The following is a 24,873-nucleotide window of genomic DNA, read 5'->3' on the forward strand; positions in this document are numbered from 1 at the left end:
TCAGTCCAAATTGATGTATCCCCTTTATATATAGTTATAGATATAGATAATTCAGTTTTCTAACCTTCTTAAATTTATTTGCACTATCTGAATAACAACACTCAAGAAATAAAAAACACATAATTGAGTAATTGGAAGGGAAAAAAAGAAAACATCCGCTAACTATCTGAATTCAAAATCCATACAAAATTGTTGTGTTTGATGCATTTTGAATGATCTTGAGCTCCCTTTAAATATGTGGTTTGTTTGAATTTCATTGTCCATATGGTGTATCTATAATTCGTAACCCAATCATATTTTTTACTTATATTTAATGTGATTCTAAGATTGAGTTTTTAGTGCATCCAAATTTTAATCCCCAGGAAGTGCAAAAGAATATTTTCTAGGTTTTGCTAGTATAGTGAGTGTAGTGAAACAATTCACACATATTATTCAGACATTTTAACTCCCAAATGCATGCATTCTTACTCTCAAAATCGAAATCGAAATCTCAACTCCAAAATACATGCATTCTTACTCTCTCAAAATCAAAATCTTGTCTTCTCCCAAACGATTAACTAATCAAGGTTGTTTTCATGTAGTGTATCCATCATGTGAAGGGACGAGCTAGTTTGCTCCTTTGATTTGACTGCCTTTTTGGATAATAGTATTAACATTTTCTGGTTATTGGCAATTCAATCATGTACTTTTTGAATAGCTTCATGCTAATTTTCATATTATGTATGGTATGATGGCACGAAGAAAGTTGAAAACAGTTATACTCATAAGAACAGAATTACAGGACAAAAATGGGGCTTACATCAAGGACAAGAAACTATCTGTAGTACAACAACAATGAAATTGGACTGGGCAACAAAACGTTCAACAGCTTTCCAGGGAGTTTTGCTGTATAAACTAAGAACCCCCAAGAATGTCATATCTACAACTGCTGAACCAAAAAAATTGCCAGCTATGCCACAACTTCAGTGAACAAAGTCAGTCTCGTGTTCTGCAGAGAAAGAAAAAAAAAAAAAGCTTGAATAATCTCAACCTGACAAATTTTAAAAGTGATTACAAATGCATACATAAATCAAGGAAAGGAAACAAAAGCTTTAATAGGAACATTTTAATTGTAATTTACCATATTTGTTTACCATTATACAATCCTTTCTACATAGTATCACAAACCCTAAACAAAACAAAAAAAACTTTCAATTCATTAATGTTGAAATATTTACTCATTATTAACCTCGATACTATATGATTATATTTTATTTTAACTTTTTAATCCCTCTTACATTTATAGTGTTTTTTATGTATATCCTATAAAAGGAGCTCGTTTATATTGGAGTAAACATAATGTGAAATTATACAATCCTTTCTACATAGTATCACAAGCCTTAAGCGGGAAACTTTCAATTTCATTGATGTTGAACTATTTAATCATTATTAATCTCGTTACTATTTGGTTTTATGATTATTGTATTTTATTTTAACTCTTTAAATCACTCTTCAATTTGTAGTGTGTTTTTATGTATATAGTATATCCTATAAAAGGATCTCCTATTCAATGGAGTGCACATAATATGAAATTATACGATCCTTTTTACATAGTATCACAATTCACAAGCCATAGGTAGAAAAAACTTAAAATTTCATTTATGTCAAAATATTTAATCATTATTAACTTCAATACTATTTGATTTTATGTTTATTATATTTTACTTTAACTCTTTAAATTACTCTTTAATTTGTAGTGTCTTTTTATGTATATCCTATAAAAGGAGCTCGTTTTCATTGGAATAAACATAATGCAAAATGATACAAACCTTTCTACATAGTATCACGAGTCCTAGACGAAAAACAAACTTTCAATTTTTTTGATGTTGAAATATTTAAGGAAATTTCTTTGGCCACCTCCCAACCTTCTAGTCTACCTCTGGTGAAAAACCCAAACTACCCCTGACTTCGGAAATGCATTTCCGAAATGCAAGAAAAAGGTGTTTTCGGAGATGCATCTCCGAAAGCGCCTTTTTCTTAAAAAAATTTGACTTATTTCGGAAATGCATTTCCAAAAACACCATTTCGGAAGTTCATTTCCGAAATATTGTGCGTTTTGCATATTAAGCAAAACAGCCCCCCTCCCCCCAAATCATTTACCCTAAACCAATATCAAACTCAACTCCTCTGAGATTTTCTGCAAACCCACTTCCAAGGCTGCATCAAAGGCTCTAATTACCTTGCTATACTACATTCAAAAGCTCTCCAATCACTCAATTTGTAAGTTTTATATTTGTTAGATCCATATTTCAAATGCATGTTAGGGTTGTTTTCAATTGCATAAATGATATAGGGGTAGGTTGTTAGTAGTATTTAGGTTGTTTAGAAGCATTATGGGTTGTTTTGAAGTTTGATTTTGGGGTCTGCCATTGGAGGTTGCAGAGAAGTTCTGCGCAGGGGTGTTTCGGAAGTTCATTTCCGAAAACACCTCCATCCCAGTTTCGGAAATGAACTTCCGAATTGTATCAGAAGTGCAATTTTTTTAGGTTTTTCTTTTGTCTCGCATATTAATCGATTTCAATTGTATACATGATGTCAGGCAACCAACCAGCACGCATCAGACAGGGTAGAGAGACCCAGACTGCATCGGCTAGATGCGAGCGGGCGGCGGCGCAGCTGGCGTCGATACAGGGAAGAGGCAGGGCCGGAGACGACGTGTGCGAGTTCCCGTGGACGTGGAAGAGGGTACCTCTTCATCTGGATTTAGGAGTCGGCTGGCTCGGGTATCTTCTTCCCGGCAGCGAGAGGAGGAGGAGGAGGAGCAGGAGGAGGAGGTGGCAGTGTCATACCACAAGCCGAAGGGGGTACCGGATGTTGACCCTCCATCCAGGGAGGAGGATGAGCAGGAGGACAGCTACCCGGGAGGGACCTTTGACACTTCCGTGCTGATATCCTACCGCGATCACGTCGCTCAGCGTATCTGAGAGGGAGAGGTATTTTTTTTAATTTAACCGTTTATAATTTAGACGTTTATTCGATATTTTCTTAACGGTCTATTTAACATATGCTTTTATTTGTTTTTTTTGTAACAGGAGAGAGATCCTTTGAAAATGGTGAACCACGCCCGAAAGATTTTCAGTCTGTTTAAACCAGCAGCTGAGTGGTTTAACGACGCGGTGGGAGGTTCAGGGCTTAGCGGGCTCTGCATGACGGGGTACACCACCATCAGCCACGGCATGCAGGGGGCATTTGTGGAGCGCTGACACAAGGAGACGTCTTCTTTCCACTTGCCGGTTGGGGTGATGACGATCACCTTGCATGATGTGCAGTGTCTTCTCCACCTGCCCATCAGGGGGCCGCTGTTGACCCACTCCCGGATCCAGAGGGTCGAGGCCAGTCAGTGGATGGCGCTCTATTTGGGCATGGAGCCCGAAGTTGCTGACTTCGAGTGCATCACGACAAATGGGCCTCATATCCGGTTCACCACACTGAGCGCTTACTCTGAGCACCACCTGGACGCGGCGGCCGATGCCGAGGAGACATGTTTGTGGTAGACGCTGCATGCTTTGTGGACAAGAGTGTAAGGTACGTCGACGTGACATACCTCCGCTACTTCATGGACCTGGATATCGTTCACCAGTGGAACTGGGGGGCAGCTACTCTGGCATACCTCTACCAAAAGTTGAATGAGGCCTCCAATTGGAGGACGAGGCAGTTGGTCGGATCCTGCACACGACTTACGGTACGTTACATTTTAATTGGCTCGTATTTATTTATGTTTTGTATTTATTTATAATACATTATCGTGTTTCTGTTTCAGAGCTGGATCATCTCCTACTTCTTCCGCATCCACGGCTTCCACATTGATCCTCAGTACGTTGACGCCATGCCCAGGGCCGCCAGATACGTTCTCCAGAGGGGGAACAATGCGGTGGGACCATACCGTGGGTACTTGGACCGCACGATGCACGACGACGCGACCTAGAGGCCGTTCAGCGACTACACTCAGATTGTCCCCTTTGACGGCATATCTCTATATTCTGGCTGGTTGGCATGCGGGACTACCATCATGGTCCGGTATCTCCCAGGGCGGTGCATGCAGCAGTTCGGATTCGTGCAGATGATATCCAGGTCACCCTTCGAGGCTGCTCCCAACACAGTGACCAGAGTGCAGCTCACTGCCATGTTTGAGGATTGAGAGCATCATGTGGTACCGGAGGAGTATCGTCGCCGGCGGGTCACCCATGAATTGCACAGTGTTTTCGGAAGTTCATCTCCGAAAACACCCCCCATGAGGTGTTTTTGGAGATGCACTTCCGAATTGTGGAAATTTTTTTTTAAAAAAAAGTGCTTCGGAAGTTCATTTCCGAAGCAGGGGTAATTTGGGTTTTTCGCTGGGGGTGACCCCCATAGGGGGGTGGCTAAAGAAAAAACCATATTTAATCATTACTACATGATTTTGTGATTATTATATTTTATTTTAACTCTTTAAATCGCTCTTTAATTTGTAGCGTGTTTTTATGTATATCCTATAAAAAGGAGCTCGTTTTCATTGGAATAAACATAATGTGAAATTATACAAACCTTTCTACATAGTATCACGAGTCCTAAACGAAAAATAAACTTTCAAAATTTTTTATGTTGAAATATTTAATCATTACTACTTGATTTTATGTTTATTATATTCTATTTTAACTTTTTAAATCACATGTTGAAATATTTAATCATTATTAACTTTGATAATACTTGATTGAGTGTTTATTTTATTTCATTGGAATAAACATATTGCGAAAATATAGAATCTTTTCTACATAGTATCATGAGGCCTAGGTTAAGGTTACGATGTTACCACAACTATAGGGGTTTTGGGAGGACCCATTTTGCAACCCAATTAACGACATCTCAAAAAGTAACTACTTTAGGGTTTGGGACCACTTTAGGGTTTGGGACGACCTATTTTACAACCAAATCAACGACTTCTCAAAAAGTAACCATTTTAGGGTTTGCGATTACCCATTTTGCAACCCAATCTTTCTACTTAAAGACAGATCTCAAAAGATAGCCACATTGGCTCGGGCCCTTGCCAGCTTCTTCAATAACAAGCCCTATCAATAATGGCAAAACAACATCAAATGGCAGCCAAGGAGGTGGTGGTGTACCATAATAGACTTGCAGTGAGACGGGATAAACGGAGGCAGAGAAGTAATGTAAGTTGCAAGAGTAGGAAATATGACTTTTCTTTGAAAAATGTTACATCTAAGGAAACCTAACAATGATGGTTAATTGGAAAGTAACAACAATAGCCTTGTTACGATCAATAATATCTAAGAAAACACTATATGGCCAAAAAGAGACCGTTTATCCAAACTTGACGAAAGAATGTGAACAAATCAAATACTTCTAAAAACATGTGAAGCGATATGAATCAACGGTTTTCTAGTAAACTAGATTGAGTAAGGAACTTTGTTTTTAAGAGAGGAAAATTGCATTTGATTCATCAAAAACCAGGCAGTTAAAATTGTATCGATCCAATGAGAAACAAGTACGTTTGAATGGGAAAAAAAGTGTCCAAGCAATCTCAACGAGATGTCTGGTTTTACTTTCAGTTGTATCATTTTGTTGACACGAAGATTAATGGAGAATGCCATATGATGTCAAAAAAGGAAGTAATAGTATAAGAGAAATATCCTTTTGCATTAATCATCACATCTTAAAATAAGATTGTCTTATCAAAGTGGGTCTTAAATTCATGGACTAAAGAAGTGAAAATAGACAAAACTTCATATCCATTTGTCATTAAGAAGACCCAAATAGATCGAGAGAATTCATCAATAAAGATAACAAAATAACAACAAGCCATAAAAGCCACATCACAAGGGCCCATACATATTGAGGAATATCAGAAAACAAAGTGAATCAACAAGACTCGTGAGAAAGTCCTTGAAACCATTTTTTAAATTTGGACAAGTGAGGATGTCTCACACGTTCATGAATAAAATTTGGTGATGTAGTGACAGGGCAAATCCGTGAATCAAACTTGAGATGGTAAAAACCATGAGATTCATATCTTGCACCTGACCCCCTATATAACAAATGAGTTAACATTAAAGGTTGTTGAACAATTATGAGATTGGGCAAACTAACTAAGAGAAATCAAATTGAAAGAACAACCAGGTATAAACAAGATAGGGTTTAAGGATAAAGAAATTGTGATCGGGGTGATAGATGATTGACGATACCCTTCATTGCAACTCTAGAACCATCAATTAGAGTAATAAAACAAGTAATTTAGGAGGAGGTATATGAAAATAAAGAAAAATTACAAACAATTATGTTTCTAAACTTGTAACAAGAAACTACAATGAAGTAGTCAGAAAATATGGTAAGACATCTCAGAGGTCCATAGTCTGGTAAACACTAATGGCATGCTCGTTAGACTACTTGGAAATCCATAGGAAACCTTGTAATGTGAAGAGAGGTGAAGGTCGTGTGCACTTCAAGCGATTACTTTTGACCAGAGGCAAGAATCTCCCTCAAACTCGCTTTCGTTCACTCAAGGACAGGTAGAGCAACAATACAATCTTCTTAAGTCCCAAACCTCTTCTTGTTCCATAGCCCATAACGATATTTTTTTAGTTAACTCATTAAACCGAGTCATAACTAAATTGGTAATTCAAGTGCTACCAAACAAATAACAGAAGAATGAAGAATTTACTGTGGTATCTTCATACAATCTTGTGCAAGTAATTTAAATATCAAGGATGTCCATGACTATTTTTCAATCGAGGTTGAAAAATGTAGCTACTTTTCTTCATTAATAACCCCCCTTTAAGATGTTTTAAATGTTCCTAATTTGTCATTTGGGGTGTTTATTGGCTCGGTAAATCAAAACAAAACTGTAATCCAAACCAAAAAAAAACATGGGGTTTGGATAGGGCATTTTTTTAGTTCGGACAAAAACTGAACCAAACCCATAAACTCCAATGTTAATTAGTTCGGCAACAGGTTTCAAAAATTTTACCCGCAACCCCATCTACCTGAACCAACCAAATTAATTCATATAACTTATATCATTATTATCATGGAAATGATGTTCGTGTGAAGCATGTGGAGATATGACATGTATAATTTTCTCCTCCACATATGCAATTTCTCTTATTTCCACTCCGTAAAGGATAATTAAGTACACTTGTCATATTTTCATTAGAAAATAGTATAAACCACACATAAGGAACTGTATCTAAGTTTTCTCCTCCTTAGAATTGTAAACCATCAAAAATTTTGAAAATACATCTCTAAAAGTTTTAAATGTGTATATAATGCGCGTAAGAACCTCCCAGTCCTCCATCTTCATTTTTAGAACATTTTCCTTCACACATTGGAACTCGTGAGCAACGATGCTCCAGTCAAATTTTCAAGCAACATAAGAACATATTCAATCTTACCAATTTCAACTCACTCCACATATTACATTCAACATTGTTGGCCTATGCTTTTCTAGGTATGCAACCATCAATCCTGGCATGCAAGGGAGTTATGCTGAGTGATGACACAAAGGAACGTCATCTTACCACTTCCTCATTGGTGAGAAGAGGTCACTTATCTCTACACCTTCCCATTATGGGAAAATTACTTGTTTATTATAAGATCAAACGCGATGAAACCAGCCCAAGAGTAGGTGATTTATTTGGGAGTTGGCCCAATGGAAACCCTGATGTAGTGTGAGAACACCAGAGGTGCTCATGTTAAATTTTCAAAGAAATTAGTGCACACAACAAACTCTGTTAAATTGTGCCCATTAATTTAATGGTGCCATAACTGGAATTTCTTCCCAATAAATTTGAGCCCGATCTTGAGAGAGAAATGAATACAACTTGATTCTTCCACAAAATTCACAATCGCAATCACCAGAGAAGGAGAAACTTGAGCGAAGTTGACGGCGACGTCGTATCCATGGTAATGACCTAGATCGTGATATAGCAATCATATATCATGTTAGAATCACTATGTAGATTCATATTGAACTCTTAACTAACCTTTTTATTTCTAATATTAGTTGGTTACAAGTATGAAAACTATTTTGCTTTTATACTTGATAAAATAGATAACCTGCTCTAGCATGTTTTTTATACACTAAAGCTGACGAGTGTTAGTTTTGAGATCTATGCATGTTCTATTCCAAATAGATTTATTTTAAACTCTAACTAACTTTTGATTTATGAAATTAGCTTGTTACAAGAATGAAAACTATTTGGTTTTCATACTTGGCAAAATAGATGACTTGCAATAGCAAGTTTTACTCAAGCAGACAAGCGTCAGTCTTGATACCTATGCATTTTCTATTCTAAGCTATTCTAAAGATTTCTCTAATAGAAGTGCGCAGTCTTGATACCTATGCATTTTCTATTCTAAGCTATTCTAAAGATTTCTCTAATAGAAGTGCGCAGTCTTGATACCTATGCATTTTCTATTCTAAGCTATTCTAAAGATTTCTCTAATAGAAGTGCGCAGATTCTTACCTTTTACTAATAAAGTTCCAAAATATGTGTGTGAGGTTGTTTTAGCCGTTGCACATTTAATAAATTTAATAAATTGCATGTTGTCTCGTGTTATACAACTTTAAACCCATTTTCAATATTCTTTCACACAAAAATCCCAGTGCTTTATTTCAATTGATTTGCCTCTAAATTTATTTGGATGCATTGCCTTTGTCCACAAACACAAACAAAAGGCCAAACTAGAACCCTTTTGTTGGATATAAGCATTTGATCCAATTTATAACCAATCTTTGTTAACTATTAATGTTTTTTTTTAAGAGCAAACATCTTTTATAGGAAAATCAAATGAAGATTTTATCTTATTTTTGAAAATTTAATTTTGTTTCCAAAAAATGAGCATTCGTCACATAGATTTTCAAAAAATGCCCTAGAAAGTGTAAGTAAATCTAATCCTTTCATGAGTGAGGCTGTCACAAAATCAAAGGAAACAAACCAAAATTCTAAAAATTAGTCTTTGGAGCTTGAGGATAACTCTAATTAAGAGTTAAATCAAATTGTCACTACATGGAAATCCTAATAACGTAACACAGGGAAAGTTTGAAGGTTACAAAATTTAAAAAGAAGTGGTCTGTGAAAGAAAGAACTATGATCTAGTAGTAGACGACTTGATTCCTCAAAACAATCATGGATCTCAACTGAGGGTGAATCAACGTACTAAAGCAAAGAAAAGTTCTTTTCATCACCCTAATCTTGATGTTCCTATAACTAATAGGAAATCAGTTAGCACTTGCATTTGCAAGTATCCTGTGTCTAATTTCACATCATATTCCAATTTACCCATACCCACCTTTAATTCTGCATTTACCTCTATGTTGCACAGAAATCCCAAAAAATGTAAACGAAAATGTTCCATGGCGGAACGAAATTGTGTTTGAGAAGATGAAAGTGCTTCAAAAGAATAACATGAGTGTTGAATTTACCAGTTGGAAAGAGAACCATATGCATTACAACTTTAATGGTTTAGTAGAAAGATAAAAGGCAAGGCACGTTGCTAAAGAGTTTACTACTATTGCAAAGGTGAACACAATCGAGATTCTCCTATCTCTTGCTAATAATTTTGATTGGCTCTAAGTAAAAAAAATGCTTTTCTCAATGGTAATTTGAAAGAAATGTACTTCGATGGACCTCGAGACTTCTTGAGAGAGAAAAATTGGGTCAAAGGCAAGTTGAAAAAAACAAAATCTTCTCCATGGTATGAAACAGTCTCCCAAGATTTGGTTTGAAATTTTTGTACACTATCAGTAAAGAAACAAGGATACAATCAAGGGCAATCAGATCACACTTCATTCATAAAATGTAATCTTAGTGGGATAATTTATGTCCTAATTGTTTTTGTTGATTATATAGTTTTTGCAGAAGATGATGAAACAAAAATAGAGAAACTAATGAGAAATCTGCCAACAAAGTTTGAAATCAAAGACTTTGGATCTTTGGAGTACTACTTCCTTGGCATGGAAGCAACTAGATCAAGAACGGAATATCAATCCCATGGCCCAGATGAAAAACTGATAAAAATGGGACACAGCCGTCTACAGTACACAGAAAGATAACAGAAGTTAATTGGAAAGTTGATTTACTTTGGCACATACGCAACCTGATATTGCCTTCTTTGTTAGCTCCTAATCCAGTTCAACATGTTTGAGCAAAATAAATTGAAGTTGTTCATCAATTTATAGAAGAGAAAATAGAATCTGGAATACTCGCCCTACTTTTTGTACCTTCAAACCAACAAACATACATTTTGACCAAGAGCTTAGCAAGAACAATTTTTGAACATTTAATTAGCAAGTTGGACATAAATGATATCTATGCACCAACTTGATGGAGGATACTGAAATATTTATTCACTATTAAAATCGGTACTATTTGATTTTATATATTTATTGTATTCTATTTAATTCCTTAGATCACTGCTTAAATTGCGGAGAGTCTTTAGGTACTATTCTATTGAATACTTTCTACAATTAACAAGCAACCAAAAATTTAAGAAAAAATTGTTTTACTTTCACCCTTTGCAATAAGGCAGTGTGAACAGACACAGAGAAGCTATATAGGAGAATGAAGCCAAATTATAAACTTCATAACCACATATTATAGAAAGGTTAACTTACCAACAAAAATAGAAGAGTCAGTGGAGATTGTTTAGATTTTAGACTTCAACTTAGCTTTGAGTTTTCTCAACTCCTCGCCTTGTCGCTAAAAAATGTTATAACCAAATATCAATGTTGCTTAAAATAAAACGGAACAGAATGATTTCTGAAAATTCAAAAATTCTATACCTGATACAATCTTCTCCAAGATTTGTCTTCTCTTTCTTGTAGTAAACACCACTCTAAGGCCATATCATATTCAATGTTGTTGGGCTGAGAACAATGTGAAGTAGATAGTGCGTCTTTCTGTTCAAACAAAATTAGTTAACAAATAAAAGAAAATTAACCAACTTGTCGAGAAATACTTGGCCATGCATTAAGACAGAAACTAATCTGACCATACCGTCTCACGTTGTCGAGGTTGATCAATAGCATGATGACCATAGAATATTGGCTTCTTTCCCGACAAGCAGGGGAGTTCAAAGTTTCCCAAAAGTGGACTAGCAAACAATAAAATTAAATATTCCAACAAAGAAATACATAAGAACAAATGATAGCAAGCAAATTTACAAACATTTATGATTATGCCAGGTGTTATATTTTATCAATAAAAAAGATTATCTTAAAATTTGTAACAAGCTTAAAATATTAGTAAGTTTTACTATTGAAGAAAAGTGTTAAGAATTACAAAATAAGATTATCTTAAAATATTTTGATACTATGTTAGAGTATCGCAGTTTACCTCATAAGATTAGTTTCTTATCTTGGATGGTTTCTTAATATCAGTTTCCTTATTATTTAGTTATTATCATGATTTTTTTCTTCATTTTTTATTTATTCATCCTTATAAATAGAAAGTAGTGTTTAGTCTTTTGTATCAAGTATTGATTTTCACACATCTCTTATGCAAGTTTCTCTCTTCTGCTTTGAATTGGGAGTCGCCTCTACTTCTCTTCTATGTTCTCCCATGATTTATAATAATGACTCCCTAATCCTTATTAAATCCCTGGTTTTTACTATCTTGCATTCAACATCCCAACTCTAGGAATGGCAGCAAGAAAATCACTATACAATCATGAGGTATAAGAAATAATCAATACAAAAAGTATTCAGAGTGTGCACATCATGCTTGGTGAATGTGTTTGTGCATGATTAATATCAGAGGGATTTTTAAGTTATTTGTCAGTGCAGTTATCAAGCATATACAGCTGAGTACATACCGCCCATTTGACATCAAGAAACAACCTTCCTCTAATTTTCTAACAACAGACTCTGCAGCTTCCTTTTTCTTGAATATAACAAAAGCTTGACCTGTATCATATAAATAAAATATTGAAACACAACAAGTTGTGTATTAGGCACTTCGAAAACAAATTAAATATCCAATATTATGATCCCAGTTGAGAAAGGAGAGTGCATGAAATCTTAGTTAGCTCGTAGAGAAAGATGAACAAAGATTGCAGTTTCTAACCAGAAAGAGGACTAGAATATGCGGTTTTCTGGATCATCTTTGCAGTACAGCTTTCTTCAAAGCCATGCCAAATAATACTCTGTGATTGAGAACACAGTAAATCAAATATATTAGAGATAGGCAGGATATTAAGATAACATACCAGATGAAACATTAAGTAATAGACTGCTCATCCTACATAAAAAAAAAAAGTATTTAACTCAGCAGCCCCTTGAATGTAACATCTCTAATACCTCACAACCTTAAAAGCAAGTCACCCCACAAATAAATGCTACAAATGCAAATAAAGCCTCTTCTATTCCAAATAAAACACAACATAAAGATATACAAGGAGTAACGATTAACGAGGCTGTTTAGCCCACAAATTAACCACTCTGCAGTAAGATTCAACATTCTGGTAATGCAATTGGAATACAGAATGTTGGTTTTGTAACATTCCCCACAATATACAAGAATCAGAAAATGCTTGTTTTTGAATGATTATTACCTGTTGGTTTTGTATTATAACATTCCCCACAATATACAAGAATCTGAAAATGCTTATTTTCGAATGATTATTACCTGTACTTCTGATGAAGTTAAAGAAGGATCCAAATTTTCAAGCCGCACAAGTTTCCCTTGCTCACGAGCATTTTTCATTCTTTCCTCCCAACCCTGAAAATATAAAACATGCGCAAGTCAGCAGTCTTTCACTTAATTTTATCAATTTCATCATATCCTACAAGAGCCAATTAAATAAAGATGTGAAGAGAATAGAATGAAAAAGAAAACTGACCATTGACATAAACCATTTGCTTCTATCCTGTCACCAAGTGAAAAAAAAAAAAAAAAAAAACATGCATAAGAACTAGAAATAGATGTTTAAAAACATTATGCATCAAAACAACTAAACAATTGAAAGTTGGCCAAAATTATTGAATCTATTTGTTTCTCTACAAAACTTATAAGAATGTGTTAGTTGTGCTTGTTGTTAGAATAGTCCAAGTGTAAACAGTAGACTGTCTATTAGTTAAGTTTGATATTGCTGTTGGTCCTATGGGGAAATAGCTTCTTTGTGTACCGAATTTCTTTCAAATCAATAAACTCACGGGCAAGTAATCTCATTTCCCTAATATTTGAAGGTTAGGATTTGTGGGATCCTACCAGAGTCCCTATTAATATAAGTCACAGTTAGAAGAAATATGAAACAGTAAAATTATTCAATTACTTACAATCTATACCGATGTCATGAAATCTATCCTCTAAAGAAGTGGGACCAATTGGAGCAAAATGGAGGAAAAATATTCATTTGGAGACAGACATTCTCAAAACAAAACATGCACAAAATAGTACCAACCTTTACCATGTCAGACCCACAAGTGGAATCAATAATGCTAATTCTAAGTTAAAAAAACAAGACAAAAAAGAGGTTTAAACCAATGTTGTCAAAACTGAGGAGAATTTAGGCGGGCAAATTTATTGCAAAACAGAGAAAATAATAGGGGCCAAAATTGTGCAATTGTTGTTATACTTCAAGTAAGAACCTCTATTATAACAGTGCCACTACATAAATGATTCTCTTCTCTTCAGCCATGCACAAAGTCCAACTGTCACCATTTCTTCTCTTAAATTCTCTATTTTTGGTTTGTATGCCCCTTCTGAACCTTGTCCCGATTCGTAACAAAAGCAATAGAGATTAGTTCACCCTACTTTCGTGATCTGTTATAACATAAGTTTTGTTGAAAAAGACTAGTGTGTAAAAAGAGGTAGTCAGTCTCACAGTTGTCATTCAATTTTAGAGAACATTAGCAATAATACACAAGAATGAGTGGTGGGTGAATGGAGTTGAAGACTGCACTGTCCCCTAGTGTAACACATTTGCTTTCTAGTGTCAAAATATATTCTCTCACTACAATTGGATCATTAGAGCACAGCCACAATACAATCCTCTCTAGTCTCCAATAACTTCTTATTCTCTTTTGAGAACTTTCCACTTTCTCTTATTCTAACTATTATCCACTCAATGAATTAAATGACAAGCTTTACTTTGAATGTTTCAAATTCAATGATTTGTTCTCAAGGTTTCTGGCTGAAGTTGTAATTTTTGTAAATATACTTGACAACCGTTACATTTGGGGTGGAAAATGAGGTTCCTTGGCCATGATGTAGACCAAGTGATAGCTATTCTTGTGCTATTTGTGATGTGTGGTGGCCTCTGATCAGTTTCAGACAGTAAATAACAATGAGAATCACATTACTTTTATTGTTTTCATTTCTTCATTTCTAAGAGTATGCTTAGTACTTCGAAATTTTCTTTATTTTTAGAGAAAATTGTTGACTGAGCATGAGACTTATGGTTCTCACAAAAATATATAAAATATGTTAGGTAATTATGCATAAAATTCCATATAGTATATATGCAGAAACAGAAGAGAGGAAAATGGAACATCATGATATTTTATTGAATGGGATACAAAAGAAGAGCCCAATAGACTTGGTATCAACAGCTATATAAATCCAAATTTCTTTTAACAAATTGGCCTCCAACATTCCTTTGGTGTTAGACTATCTTTGCCATTTTACCTCTAATTGTTCGACTATCTCCTATTTATCTCTAATTGTTGGATTAACAACTTTGTCTACAACATTCCTTTGTCTACCTCTACCTCTAATTGTTGGACTATCTTCCATTTGCCACTTTACCTCTAATTGTTGGACTATCTTCCATATGTCCACTACCTCTAATTGTTGGACTATCTTCCGTATACCACTATCTCTCATTGATGGACTATCTTCCATATGCCACTACTTTTACTTACCACTTCTATGAGTATTTTCCACAAGTGGCATGTCTAATCTTGTCTTCCTTTGAATGGCCACTCACCCTAAGAACAATTAGCTACATAGGTCAAATGATGTCATAACGGCCTCTTATGAATTATGTCTAATAATAGACAATATAAATCCAAAATTCTTTTAACGAATTGATCTATAACATTCCTTTGTCTACCACCATCTTTAGTTGTTCTGTATTTTAAATAACTTGTACCGGTAGAAAATAAAAGGGTATATTTGTCTTTTAAATAACTTATATTAGGGACAAAAAAGTATTTTCATATTTAAATAATAATAGAGGAGAATGAGAGAGAATATATATTTTTAGTAGAAAATAAAAGAGTATTTCCGTATTTTAAATAACATACCAGGGACAAAAAGTTGTCCCATGGTTTAATGAAGGACAAAAATTTGAGTTTTTGTCCAGTCCCTATTCTTGATTTATGTCCTATCTCATAAACAAATTTTAAATCAAATGTAAGACAACTAGAGGTATGTTGTCTAATAATCCTTTATTTTTTAGCAAATCAAACGCACCCTAATTGTTGGACTATCTTCCATAGGCCCACTACCTCTAATTGTTGGACTAACTTCCATATTGTCTAAACTTACTAACACATCTTCGAGTCTTTTTTACATATAATATGCCTAATATTGTCTTTCCTTGAATGACCACTCATCCTAGGAACATTCTCATCTCCAAACAATTAATCTCATACATTATCACATGTGAAATAATAGTTTAGTAAAATATTCCTTCAAGCTCTAGTTGTACATTTCTATCATCGAACCTACTTGAATAACAACCATCCATGCAAGGAACATTCTTGTCTCCAAACATTTAATCTCAAACATCATCACATGTCATATAATATAACAACAACCGAATTTTATCTCACTAAGTAGGGTCGGCTACATGGATCAAATCCTGCCATACTATTCTATCCAAGACCATGTTTCTATCTAATTCCTTAATCTCAAGATCTTTCTTAATAGTTTACCTTATAGTTTTACTATGTCTTCCTCTATGTTGTCCTATAAAATTTTCCCTTCAACTTTTGCAGTACTTATGCTTCGCATAAAACCCATGAGGTCCTCCTCCATTTCAACCACTCAGCTTGAATTTGATGGTTGACATCCTCTTCTATTTCTCCATCATTTTGTATTACGGATGCAAGATATTTAAATCGTGTGACTTATATGATAAGGTTTTCAACTTTCACCTTTAGGTTAGAAACGCTTATCCTTTTGCTAAATTACATTTCATATATTTCGTCTTTCTTCAGCTTAGGCAAAAGCCACTAGTTTCTAAGGCTCGTCTCCAAGTCTTCAACCTATAGTTTAGTATGATATTCCTTCGAGCTCGAGTGATAAATTGCTATCAACGAACCTACTTGAATAATGACCACTCATCCTATAAACATTCTTGCTCCAAGCATTTAACCTCATAGATTATCATGTGTCATATAATAGTTCAGTAAATACTCCTTCGAGCTTGAGTGGTACATTTATATCATCTAACCTACTTTAACAATGGGATTATACACCCAAGATATAAAATTCCAAGATTTTGTCATAGAATATAATATCCAAATTTCACCTCCAAGTTCAAATTTGTGTTCCTAATTCGAATCAAATTTACATTCTTATATATATTGTTTATTCATGTGCTCCTCAAATTTGCCCATGTACCTCTATAAATTTCAATATTGTGTATCCTTCCATCTTTGCAACTAAAGTTGCATCTTCTACAAAAAGCGAGCATAGTGCAAACCTCTTGTGAGGAGTGATAATTAATAAAAACAAAGAAAAAGTTGGAGAGAGAGAGAGAGAGAGATAAATGGATTTGCGAATTCTCATTATAAAGTTAGTTACATCTCTGTTTAGAACTATATTTATAGAACTAATTGTGTTGACTCGGCACAATTAGTTACATCAATTATTCAATTAAGTTAAGCTAAGCTAGGATTACACTAGTATCTTCCCTTCAAGAGTAGGATCATCTTCGGGCAAGAGATTAGTTGGAGAAACTAAGAGGAGACAGAGGTTTGGTGATATTGATCAAATGCAGGAACAAAAGACTTTTGCTGAGAATTTTTTCTCTTAGGAAGAAGATATAAGCTTCACGTGCTTGGTCTTTGTCACGCAGAACTAGATTATGAGAGAAAGCAATTGTGCAGAGATTAACACAAAAAAGCACTAGTGTGGTGAAAGGCACCCTGAGCTCTGTCAAAGGAGATCGAATCCATAGGACTTCTGAAGCTAAGTTTGCCAGACCTTTATACTCAGCTTCAATGCTAGACCTTGCCACCAAGGTTTGTTTCTTGGAGCACCATGAGATGAGATTAAGGCTTAGAAAAATGCAAGACTCTGATGTGGACTTCCTGTCATCAAGGTCTGCACCCCCAGTCTGCATGAGAAAAGCCTTTGATGGAGATAGGAAATTGATTAGAGGCGGGTTGAAGATGCAGGCCATGTTGAAGAGGCCCTTTTAAGTACCTCAGTATCCTTTTAACAGCAATCTGGTGACATCGGTTATTCAGCAGAGTTAAGCTAAGCTAGGATTACTCTAATCATAGGTGATTTGGTGATTTTAGGGAGAAACGTGAGGATTGGAAAGATAAGGAGAGTTGAAGAGATAAGAGTTTGTGGGTTCAATTCCCTTACTAGCATTTAAAAAAACTAATTACTAATATATGTCACTCAAAAAAATATAATCTTCTTTTGGATATGTAATAGGTCTCTTCGAGGTAACCTCTATTGAGACCCAAAAGGATAAAAGGATGAAGGCTCTTTGATTTGAGCTGATTTTATTATTGCCTAAACAAATCTTTGGAAGCAAAAAACATAGTGAAAATGAGACAATTTTGCACTAAAAATTCAAAAACATGATGAAAACCAAACAAAACAAATCCTAAAATTTCAAGGAACAAAACGATCCAATCCTCTGTTACACTATAGTGATGCTAGAGCTACTATTAAACAACCATATTTACCCAATAGTGTATTGTAGAACAATAGCGATCTATTTAAATTTTGCTAGACTACAGTCGTTTTTGACAATACTGTCAATCCCTTGATCATGCCTGAATTTTCAAGCCAAGCTTTAGAGAAGAGTAGGGCTAGGGGCAAACTTTATAGGTTAACCCTATTTCTACAACCTCCATTAGGATATTGTTAAACTAGTAAGGTATAAAGTGTGAAGAGATGAAAAACTAGCATGACAAAATGAGAGTGCTTGTTTTGCAACTTACAACGTCTGGTCTTTGAGTAACTTCCATTACACGGTAATCTAGCTTGTGCTCCAAGTTTAGAGAAGTTGTAGACGATTCTTTCCGCAACTTGTCACGAGCGAGCTTAGCAGGCATCGTGTCAATCTTTAGCTTTTTTGAAGGGACTTTCTTCTCATCATCATCATCATTATCGTAATAGTGCCTTCGATTTTGCACATTATTTGTTTTCCTTGCACTCGAAGCACCATATTTTTCCTTTTCAAAAGCCTTTCCCTCCCCCAATTGTTTGTTGATTTGTCTGTCAGGCAACTTGTCATCAGAGTGTTTAACCGACATCGTGTCAATCTTTGGTTTTTTCGAAGGGACTTCTTTCACATCATCATCCTCATCATAGTTCCTTCGATTTTTAACATTATTTGTTATCTTTGCATTAGAAATGCCAGATTTTTCTTTCTCAGAAACCTTGCTTTCCCCCAATCGCTTGTTGATTTGTCGATCAGGTATACCAACAATATCATTTCCACCCATTTCTAAATTAGTCTTAGACTTCAAAAGAGTCTTGTCAATAGAGACGTTTCCTCCTATTTTAGAATTTTCTTTCATTTCCAAACTATCTCTAGAGCAATGAGATAGTTTAGCAAATGATTTTTGTTTAGCCAAAGAAGTCGTATAAACTCCATTCTCTTTCTCTTCCTCTTGAGGCAAGGTCTTGTCGCGGGAATCAACATTGTCAAAACACTTGCCATCTAGTTTTTCAACCAAAAGCTGATTGTTTTTTTCACTTGAAAGAGCTGCCGCTTCATTACTCGTTGTGACTTTCACGCTAACTTCTTTCTCATCTAAACCAAGTTTCGAAAGATCACCAAGCTTTTGACTATTTAAATTGTTAAAAATATTTTTAACTGCAACAATTGAAGAAACAACTTTAAAAGATATTCAATCATTTAGAATTACACTTATTCTATCTCCAAAAAAGTTTAAGCATTAATATTTAACAGCCAATAAAATTAAAATAGTTTGAAGATTCATTTATAAAACAGTAAGCAAGTGAAACAAAAAAAAATACCTAGGCGAGGAAAAAAAAGACTTTGAAACAAGTTCACTTTTCCGATTTCTCCTTATTTTTAAGTTGGATTACAATCAGAAATTGTGTAAAATAACTTCAGTTTCCATAATAGAAAAGGAAGTCAGTTTCCTTTTTAAAAAAAAAAATATGATTCAAGTCTAAATTTCATACGGAATGTCCACGAAACAGCTATAAACAATACATGTGTAATTGTATTTCTGTCTTAAAGTTTGTATGAATTCCAGATGATATTTTTTAAATAAATATGATGGCGTACCTTCGAATCCAGCAATCTTATCTTCTACCTTATCCAATATTTTATGCTTCCCAACATCAAAGAAACGATAGCACACAAAGTCGGCATTTTGAAGATCTACGTCTAATGGATGTGGGTTCCTGTTGTCCTTTAAAATGCAAGCAACATTGCATTTCCCAGCAATAGCTTCCTGATGTAGTATCCAATATGAACAAAAACATAGACAAAGGGTCATACTTTTAACTATTAAAGGGGAACACTACAATAACAACACTAATTGAAGTAATTTCCCACTGTGGAATTTGAAACATGGATATGGTCATGAAGAATACCAAAAAAAATAGACCCAGTATTATCAATGACAAATGGCATAGTATGGTTAGCCAGCAAAAAATACACCATATAAATATGACATAGTGATCCTACGAAGAAGCTTGGCTAGCAGAATCTCTTCTTTTCATTCTGTTTTATTAGTTTTCTCTTTTGCTGTCATTATGCTTTCTGCCTACTGCAGTGAGTCTCCCTATTTTTTTCCTTATCTCATTACATCCCCCCCCCCCCCCCCCCCCCCCCCCTCTCCCTCTAATTCTCCACCAATTTAAGCATGCTCTTCATTATGTCATTATCTCCATGTCTTACAATTTGTGTTATTACTTGGTTTGAACAAGTGGTTCAGTTGTCTAGTCCTTTTCAACAATCCTCTTTGTCACACTTCGAGGAAGATTTAAAAAAAAAAAAAAAAAAAAACGGGATAAAGAAAATAGCATCTCATAAAAGGAAAGTGAACAGAAAAAAATTAAGGACGGGAAAGGAAAAAAGGAGAAAAGAGATAGTGTTAAAAAAACAGGAAAAGGTAGATGATTTGCTAGAGGAAGGTTGCAGGGGAGAATTGATAAGCAGAGAGAGATGGAGAGGGCAGTGTGTGTTGAAACAGAACTGTGAAAGAAGGATTAAGTAATTGAAACAGAACTGTGAAAGAAGGATTAAGTAATTGAAACAGAACTGTGAAAGAAGGATTAAGTGGTTGAAACAGAACTGTGAAAGCAGGATTAAGGGGTTGAAACTTTGTTGAGGTTTTTCACCCATAAGACTAAACTTTCTGTGTTGAATCATGCTACCTGACCCGTTTTCATGTTTTTCAGCATTTTCCAACATGGATGCAGCAAGAGCCATGGCCCGCCATAAGCAAGTGTCCACAGCATAGCCTTTGTATGGTATTTGTCTAAGTTCAGCCACGCCATTTCACAATGGTGTCATAATGGACAAAACCATTTAGCAATACCAGATAGTCCATAATCCATTAAACTCCAAAACTTTCTTTATGGTTTGACTTCTAGTTGGTTACATTTTCCTGTCTAATGAACTACTATTTTCTATCATATCTACCCTCTTTAGCAATATTTCCATTGATCTTCTCAACAAATTGCCCAAACAACCTTAGATGAAATTCTATTATCTTTTTCAACATTACATGTTATCCTCCAAACACCTACTTTTTCCCTAATGATATCATTGCTTATTCTATCTTGTCTTGTGTAGCTATTCATCTAACAATAGCTCCCCTAAAATTATAACAATGATGGTTCCACAAACACATAAACGGCACCACATAAAAGCAAACAACCACAGAATTAACAGTAAGCAAGGTTTCAAATAAACGTCCTATACCAGAATTCCAGCCACAAGCCTACAGCGTCAAGGTTTATACGGCTTCTGCAACTGACAATCGAAGCCAATCTTATAGAGTCGATGATATCACAATGTGACCATAATTAAAAAATCTCGACGCATGTTTAAAATAACAAACAAAAATGACATCGTTCAAGCCAAAACAATAGAAACTAGTGTCGATTTGTTCATTATCAACACGACCACAATTAAAATCTTCGACAGCATGTTTAAAACAAAGAAAGAGAGCGGCATTATTCAAGCCAAATCAGTAGAAACTAGTGTAGATTGTTCATTATCAACACATCCACAATTTAAACCTCAACAGCATGTTTAAAACATCGAACAAGGAACGACATAATTCAAGCAAAAACAATAGAAACTAGTGTCAACACACCCAGTCAAACAAATACTGGTAAAGATGCTAAACATGCAGTATCAGAATAACATGGTTTTCAATAGTGACAATAAAATTTGAAATACGAAAAACAAAAGCCACTTACCAGAGGATTAACATTCGCAAGCCCTAATCCCTCACCAGCTGCCAAAAACAACTCGTTCTCTCGCACCTCATATCCTTCCAAAAAGTTCAAAATCTCACAGGGACGAAAGAACCATAGAACCTTAACTTTCTTCTTCCTATCACCACTTTCCCATATTTTGATTATTTTACCAACAAAAGGCTCAGGTTCATCGTCCTTGTAAAGATACACCGAATCGTTAAGAGTGTAAGCAACACCGTCGTAGATAAACGATTCGTAAAAAATCACCTCCCTGTTTTTACCACCGAACCCTTTCTTTTTTCCCCATTCAAATCCAGGATCCTTTTTCTCTTCTATCATATTTGGATGTATCGAGATTTCTCGTCTGAAAAGTGAAGTTCAAACGGTGCGAGGGTTTTGATATTGAGAATCGATGAAATGAGAGTTCGGAAGTTTTTGAATGATTGTTAGGTTTTCCGATATGGCATTGGTTGTGATTGTGGTTGTGGTTGTAGCCGGTGGTGGTGAGAGGGAAGAAATAGGAATTACCGGCAACACCGCAAAACCCTAACAAGATGGAAGGGGGAAAGGAACGAAATGACCAGTGTCGAATGCTCTTGCAGAATGGTTTTATAATTAAACTGAAGGGTGAGAGGGAATGGATTGTATTGTATGCAAAACCGCAACAACGAAACGATTATTTTAAGCTTTAGAGAAATTATATTTTTAAGTTATTATTATTTTTTTGGCAAAATACCATTTTTCGTCCCTGTCCCTTAACTTTACCTCGGGGTCCATTTTGGTCCTTTAATTTTTAAAAAGTTCAAATAGACCCCTTATCTATTCAAAAGGTGACACGTTAGTCCTTTCCGTCTGTTTGATGCAAACGGACGTTAGACAGTGTATACGTGGCGTTTGACTTGTACATGTTTTGTACACGTGTCGGGTTACGTGGCATAGGTTGTTACCAAGATCCAGAAAATATTCAAAAATATTCAAAAATATTCAATAATCCTGTCGAGGTAATTTTTGAATATTTTTTGGATCTTGGTAACAACCTATGCCACGTAACCCGCCACGTGTACAAAACATGTACAAGTCAAACGCCACGTATACACTATCTAACGTCCGTTTGCATCAAACAGACGGAAAGGACTAACGTGCCACCTTTTGAATAGATAAGGGGTCTATTTGAAATTTTTTAAAAATTAAAGGACCAAAATGGACCCCGAGGTAAAGTTAAGGGACGAAAAAGGGTATTTTGCCTATTTTTTTAAATGAAGATTGATATATAAACAAGGAGATTGTTACAAAAAGATCTAGGGGACATTAATCAAAGATTTTTTCTTTACCCACCTCCCCATGGAATCACCCCCAGCGAACTCCCCCATTGCCCCTGCTTCGGAGATGCATCTCCGAATTTTATTTTTTTAGATTTTTTCTGTCTTCGGAAATGCATCTCCGAAAACACCATTTTTTTGGTGTTTTCGGAGATGCATTTCCGAATTGCATGAAAATTCAAAACCGTGAATATTTCGGAAGTTCATTTCCGAAAACATACCTGCATATACAAATTTCCCTCCTTCACTATTTCATCATTTTTTTTCTCCAAAACTTCTCCACACCCTCTCTAAAACTCAATCAATCTCCATCCATTTTTCGTCTCAAAATCAAGTTTCAAACCGTTGATCACGTTAAAAGGAGCATAGAAAGCTACAATTTGAGGTAAACATCTCTCATTTTATCCCCTATTTCACTACATTGACTCAACAAATTTATGATGAAACCCGCGATGGTTCGGAAGTTCATTTCTGAAATATGTTACCTAACAATTTTCGGAAATGTACTTCCGAAATAAGCCCTGGCAGTTAAAAAAACAGTTTTGGCCAATTTTGCTAATTTTTGCATATGTTAGGTATGGTGCATCCGGACAACATTGTGCACGACGATGTAGTGGCTAAAGCGGAAGTTATGTCGATGATCGATGCGGTTGATGTACGGCAACAATTTACAAATGATCGGAGCTTCGCTAGTCGCGAACAATTGATTGATTAGGTTCGTAACGAAGCTGGTAAACTTGGATTTGGAATTGTTATTTTAAGGTCCGACAATGGAAATAGTAGGCGGAAAGCTTTTGTTGTTTTGAGTTGCGAACGGGGTGGGAGTTATGTACAATCAAACCGGGTGTTAAAACACGAAGACACGGGATCGAGAAAGTGCGGGTGTCCGTTTAAGTTGCGCGCGACTCGGAGGGTTGATGATTTGTGGCGTTTAAGCTTCATTTGTGGAATTCATAATCATGCCTTGGATGCCAAGTTACACGGGCATCCAATGGCGATAACAAATATGTGTCAAGCTTCCGAACGTCCGAGGACAAAGTTACGGTGCGTGATATTTTTTGGACTCATCCCGAAAGTATCAAATTATTCAACACATTTCCAACCGTTCTTGTCATGGATTCGACGTACAAGACACACAAATATAGGCTTCCTCTTCTAGAGATAGTCGGTGTGACCTCGACGGACAAGACTTATTCGGTCGGGTATGCTTTTTTGGAGTGTGAAAAAGAAGAAAACTTTACATGGGCTTTAGGAATATACAAGTCTTTGTTAGTTGATCAAAATGTTATGCCAAACGTCATTGTCACCGACCGGGACAATGCTTTGATGAATGTGGTCGATACCGTCTTCCCGACATCTACCGCGTTACTTTGCCGGTATCACATAACTTGCAACGTGAGAAGTAAGTTGAAACCCGCGGTTGGGACAAAGGATAGGTCGGATGAAAACAGTAAAGTTATCAAAGCCGGTGTTGTGGTTGATAGGATAATGGCGGCATGGAGGGAAATTTTAGATGCATACTCCGAAGAGGTGTATACCGAGAAATTGGTACACTTTAGGTCTTTGTGTGGTTCCATTAAGACTTTTTGTCATTACGTCGAATCCACCATTCTTGACAAAGTAAAGGAAAAAGTCGTGTGCGCTTGGACAAATCGAGTTAGACATCTTGGTTGCACCATGACTAACCGAGTTGAATCCGCACATGCGGTCTTGAAGAGGTGGTTGGGTGATAGCAAGGGAGATTTGTGTCGGGGATGGGACACCGTGAACCAAATGCTCCAAAATCAACACAATGAAATTCAAACAACATTCGGTTGGAGCAAGACGGTTATGGAACACCGGTATAAGGGCCAAATTCTATTCTCCCAATTGATTTACAACATATCCCGATTGGGTTTGAATTTTATTTTTCATGA

At 35.6% G+C, this 24,873-nt stretch overlaps 1 protein-coding gene across 3 annotated transcripts; it reads right to left on the reverse strand.

The window, feature by feature from the left end:
• Positions 1–683: 683 nt before the first annotated feature.
• On the reverse strand, positions 684–22,302 carry LOC131660011 (protein ANTI-SILENCING 1). 3 transcript variants are annotated; one of them, XM_058929123.1, is made up of 11 exons: positions 21,639–22,302; positions 19,489–19,657; positions 18,167–19,047; positions 12,874–12,900; positions 12,660–12,752; positions 12,099–12,177; positions 11,848–11,938; positions 11,031–11,127; positions 10,817–10,933; positions 10,649–10,733; positions 684–988 (listed from the first exon to the last, which is right to left on the reverse strand). In XM_058929123.1, the coding sequence occupies exons 1-10, from the start codon at positions 21,975–21,977 to the stop codon at positions 10,680–10,682; spliced, it is 1,947 nt and encodes a 648-aa protein (XP_058785106.1). In that variant the 5' UTR covers positions 21,978–22,302; the 3' UTR covers positions 684–988; positions 10,649–10,679. The 3 variants fall into 3 exon arrangements, with proteins under 3 accessions (XP_058785106.1, XP_058785107.1, XP_058785108.1); XM_058929124.1 differs by lacking the exon at positions 684–988 and adding an exon at positions 5,091–6,061; XM_058929125.1 differs by lacking the exon at positions 684–988 and adding an exon at positions 6,068–7,943.
• Between the last annotated feature and the right edge of the window lie 2,571 nt (positions 22,303–24,873).

This window comes from Vicia villosa, linkage group LG3, assembly GCF_029867415.1.
Source record: "Vicia villosa cultivar HV-30 ecotype Madison, WI linkage group LG3, Vvil1.0, whole genome shotgun sequence".
NCBI lineage: Eukaryota > Viridiplantae > Streptophyta > Magnoliopsida > Fabales > Fabaceae > Vicia > Vicia villosa.

What these genes read in the sequence shown, in the direction of transcription:
- LOC131660011 (XM_058929123.1), bottom strand. Translation starts at nt 21,977, where the DNA reads ATGATAGAAGAGAAAAAGGATCCTGGATTTGAATGGGGAAAAAAGAAA. An exon ending in TAAGATTGCTGGATTCGAAG is followed by an intron (nt 19,048 to 19,488) that starts GTACGCCATCAT and finishes CAATTGTTGCAG; the next exon opens with TTAAAAATATTTTTAACAAT. An exon ending in CTTGGAGAAGATTGTATCAG is followed by an intron (nt 10,734 to 10,816) that starts GTATAGAATTTT and finishes AACATTTTTTAG; the next exon opens with CGACAAGGCGAGGAGTTGAG.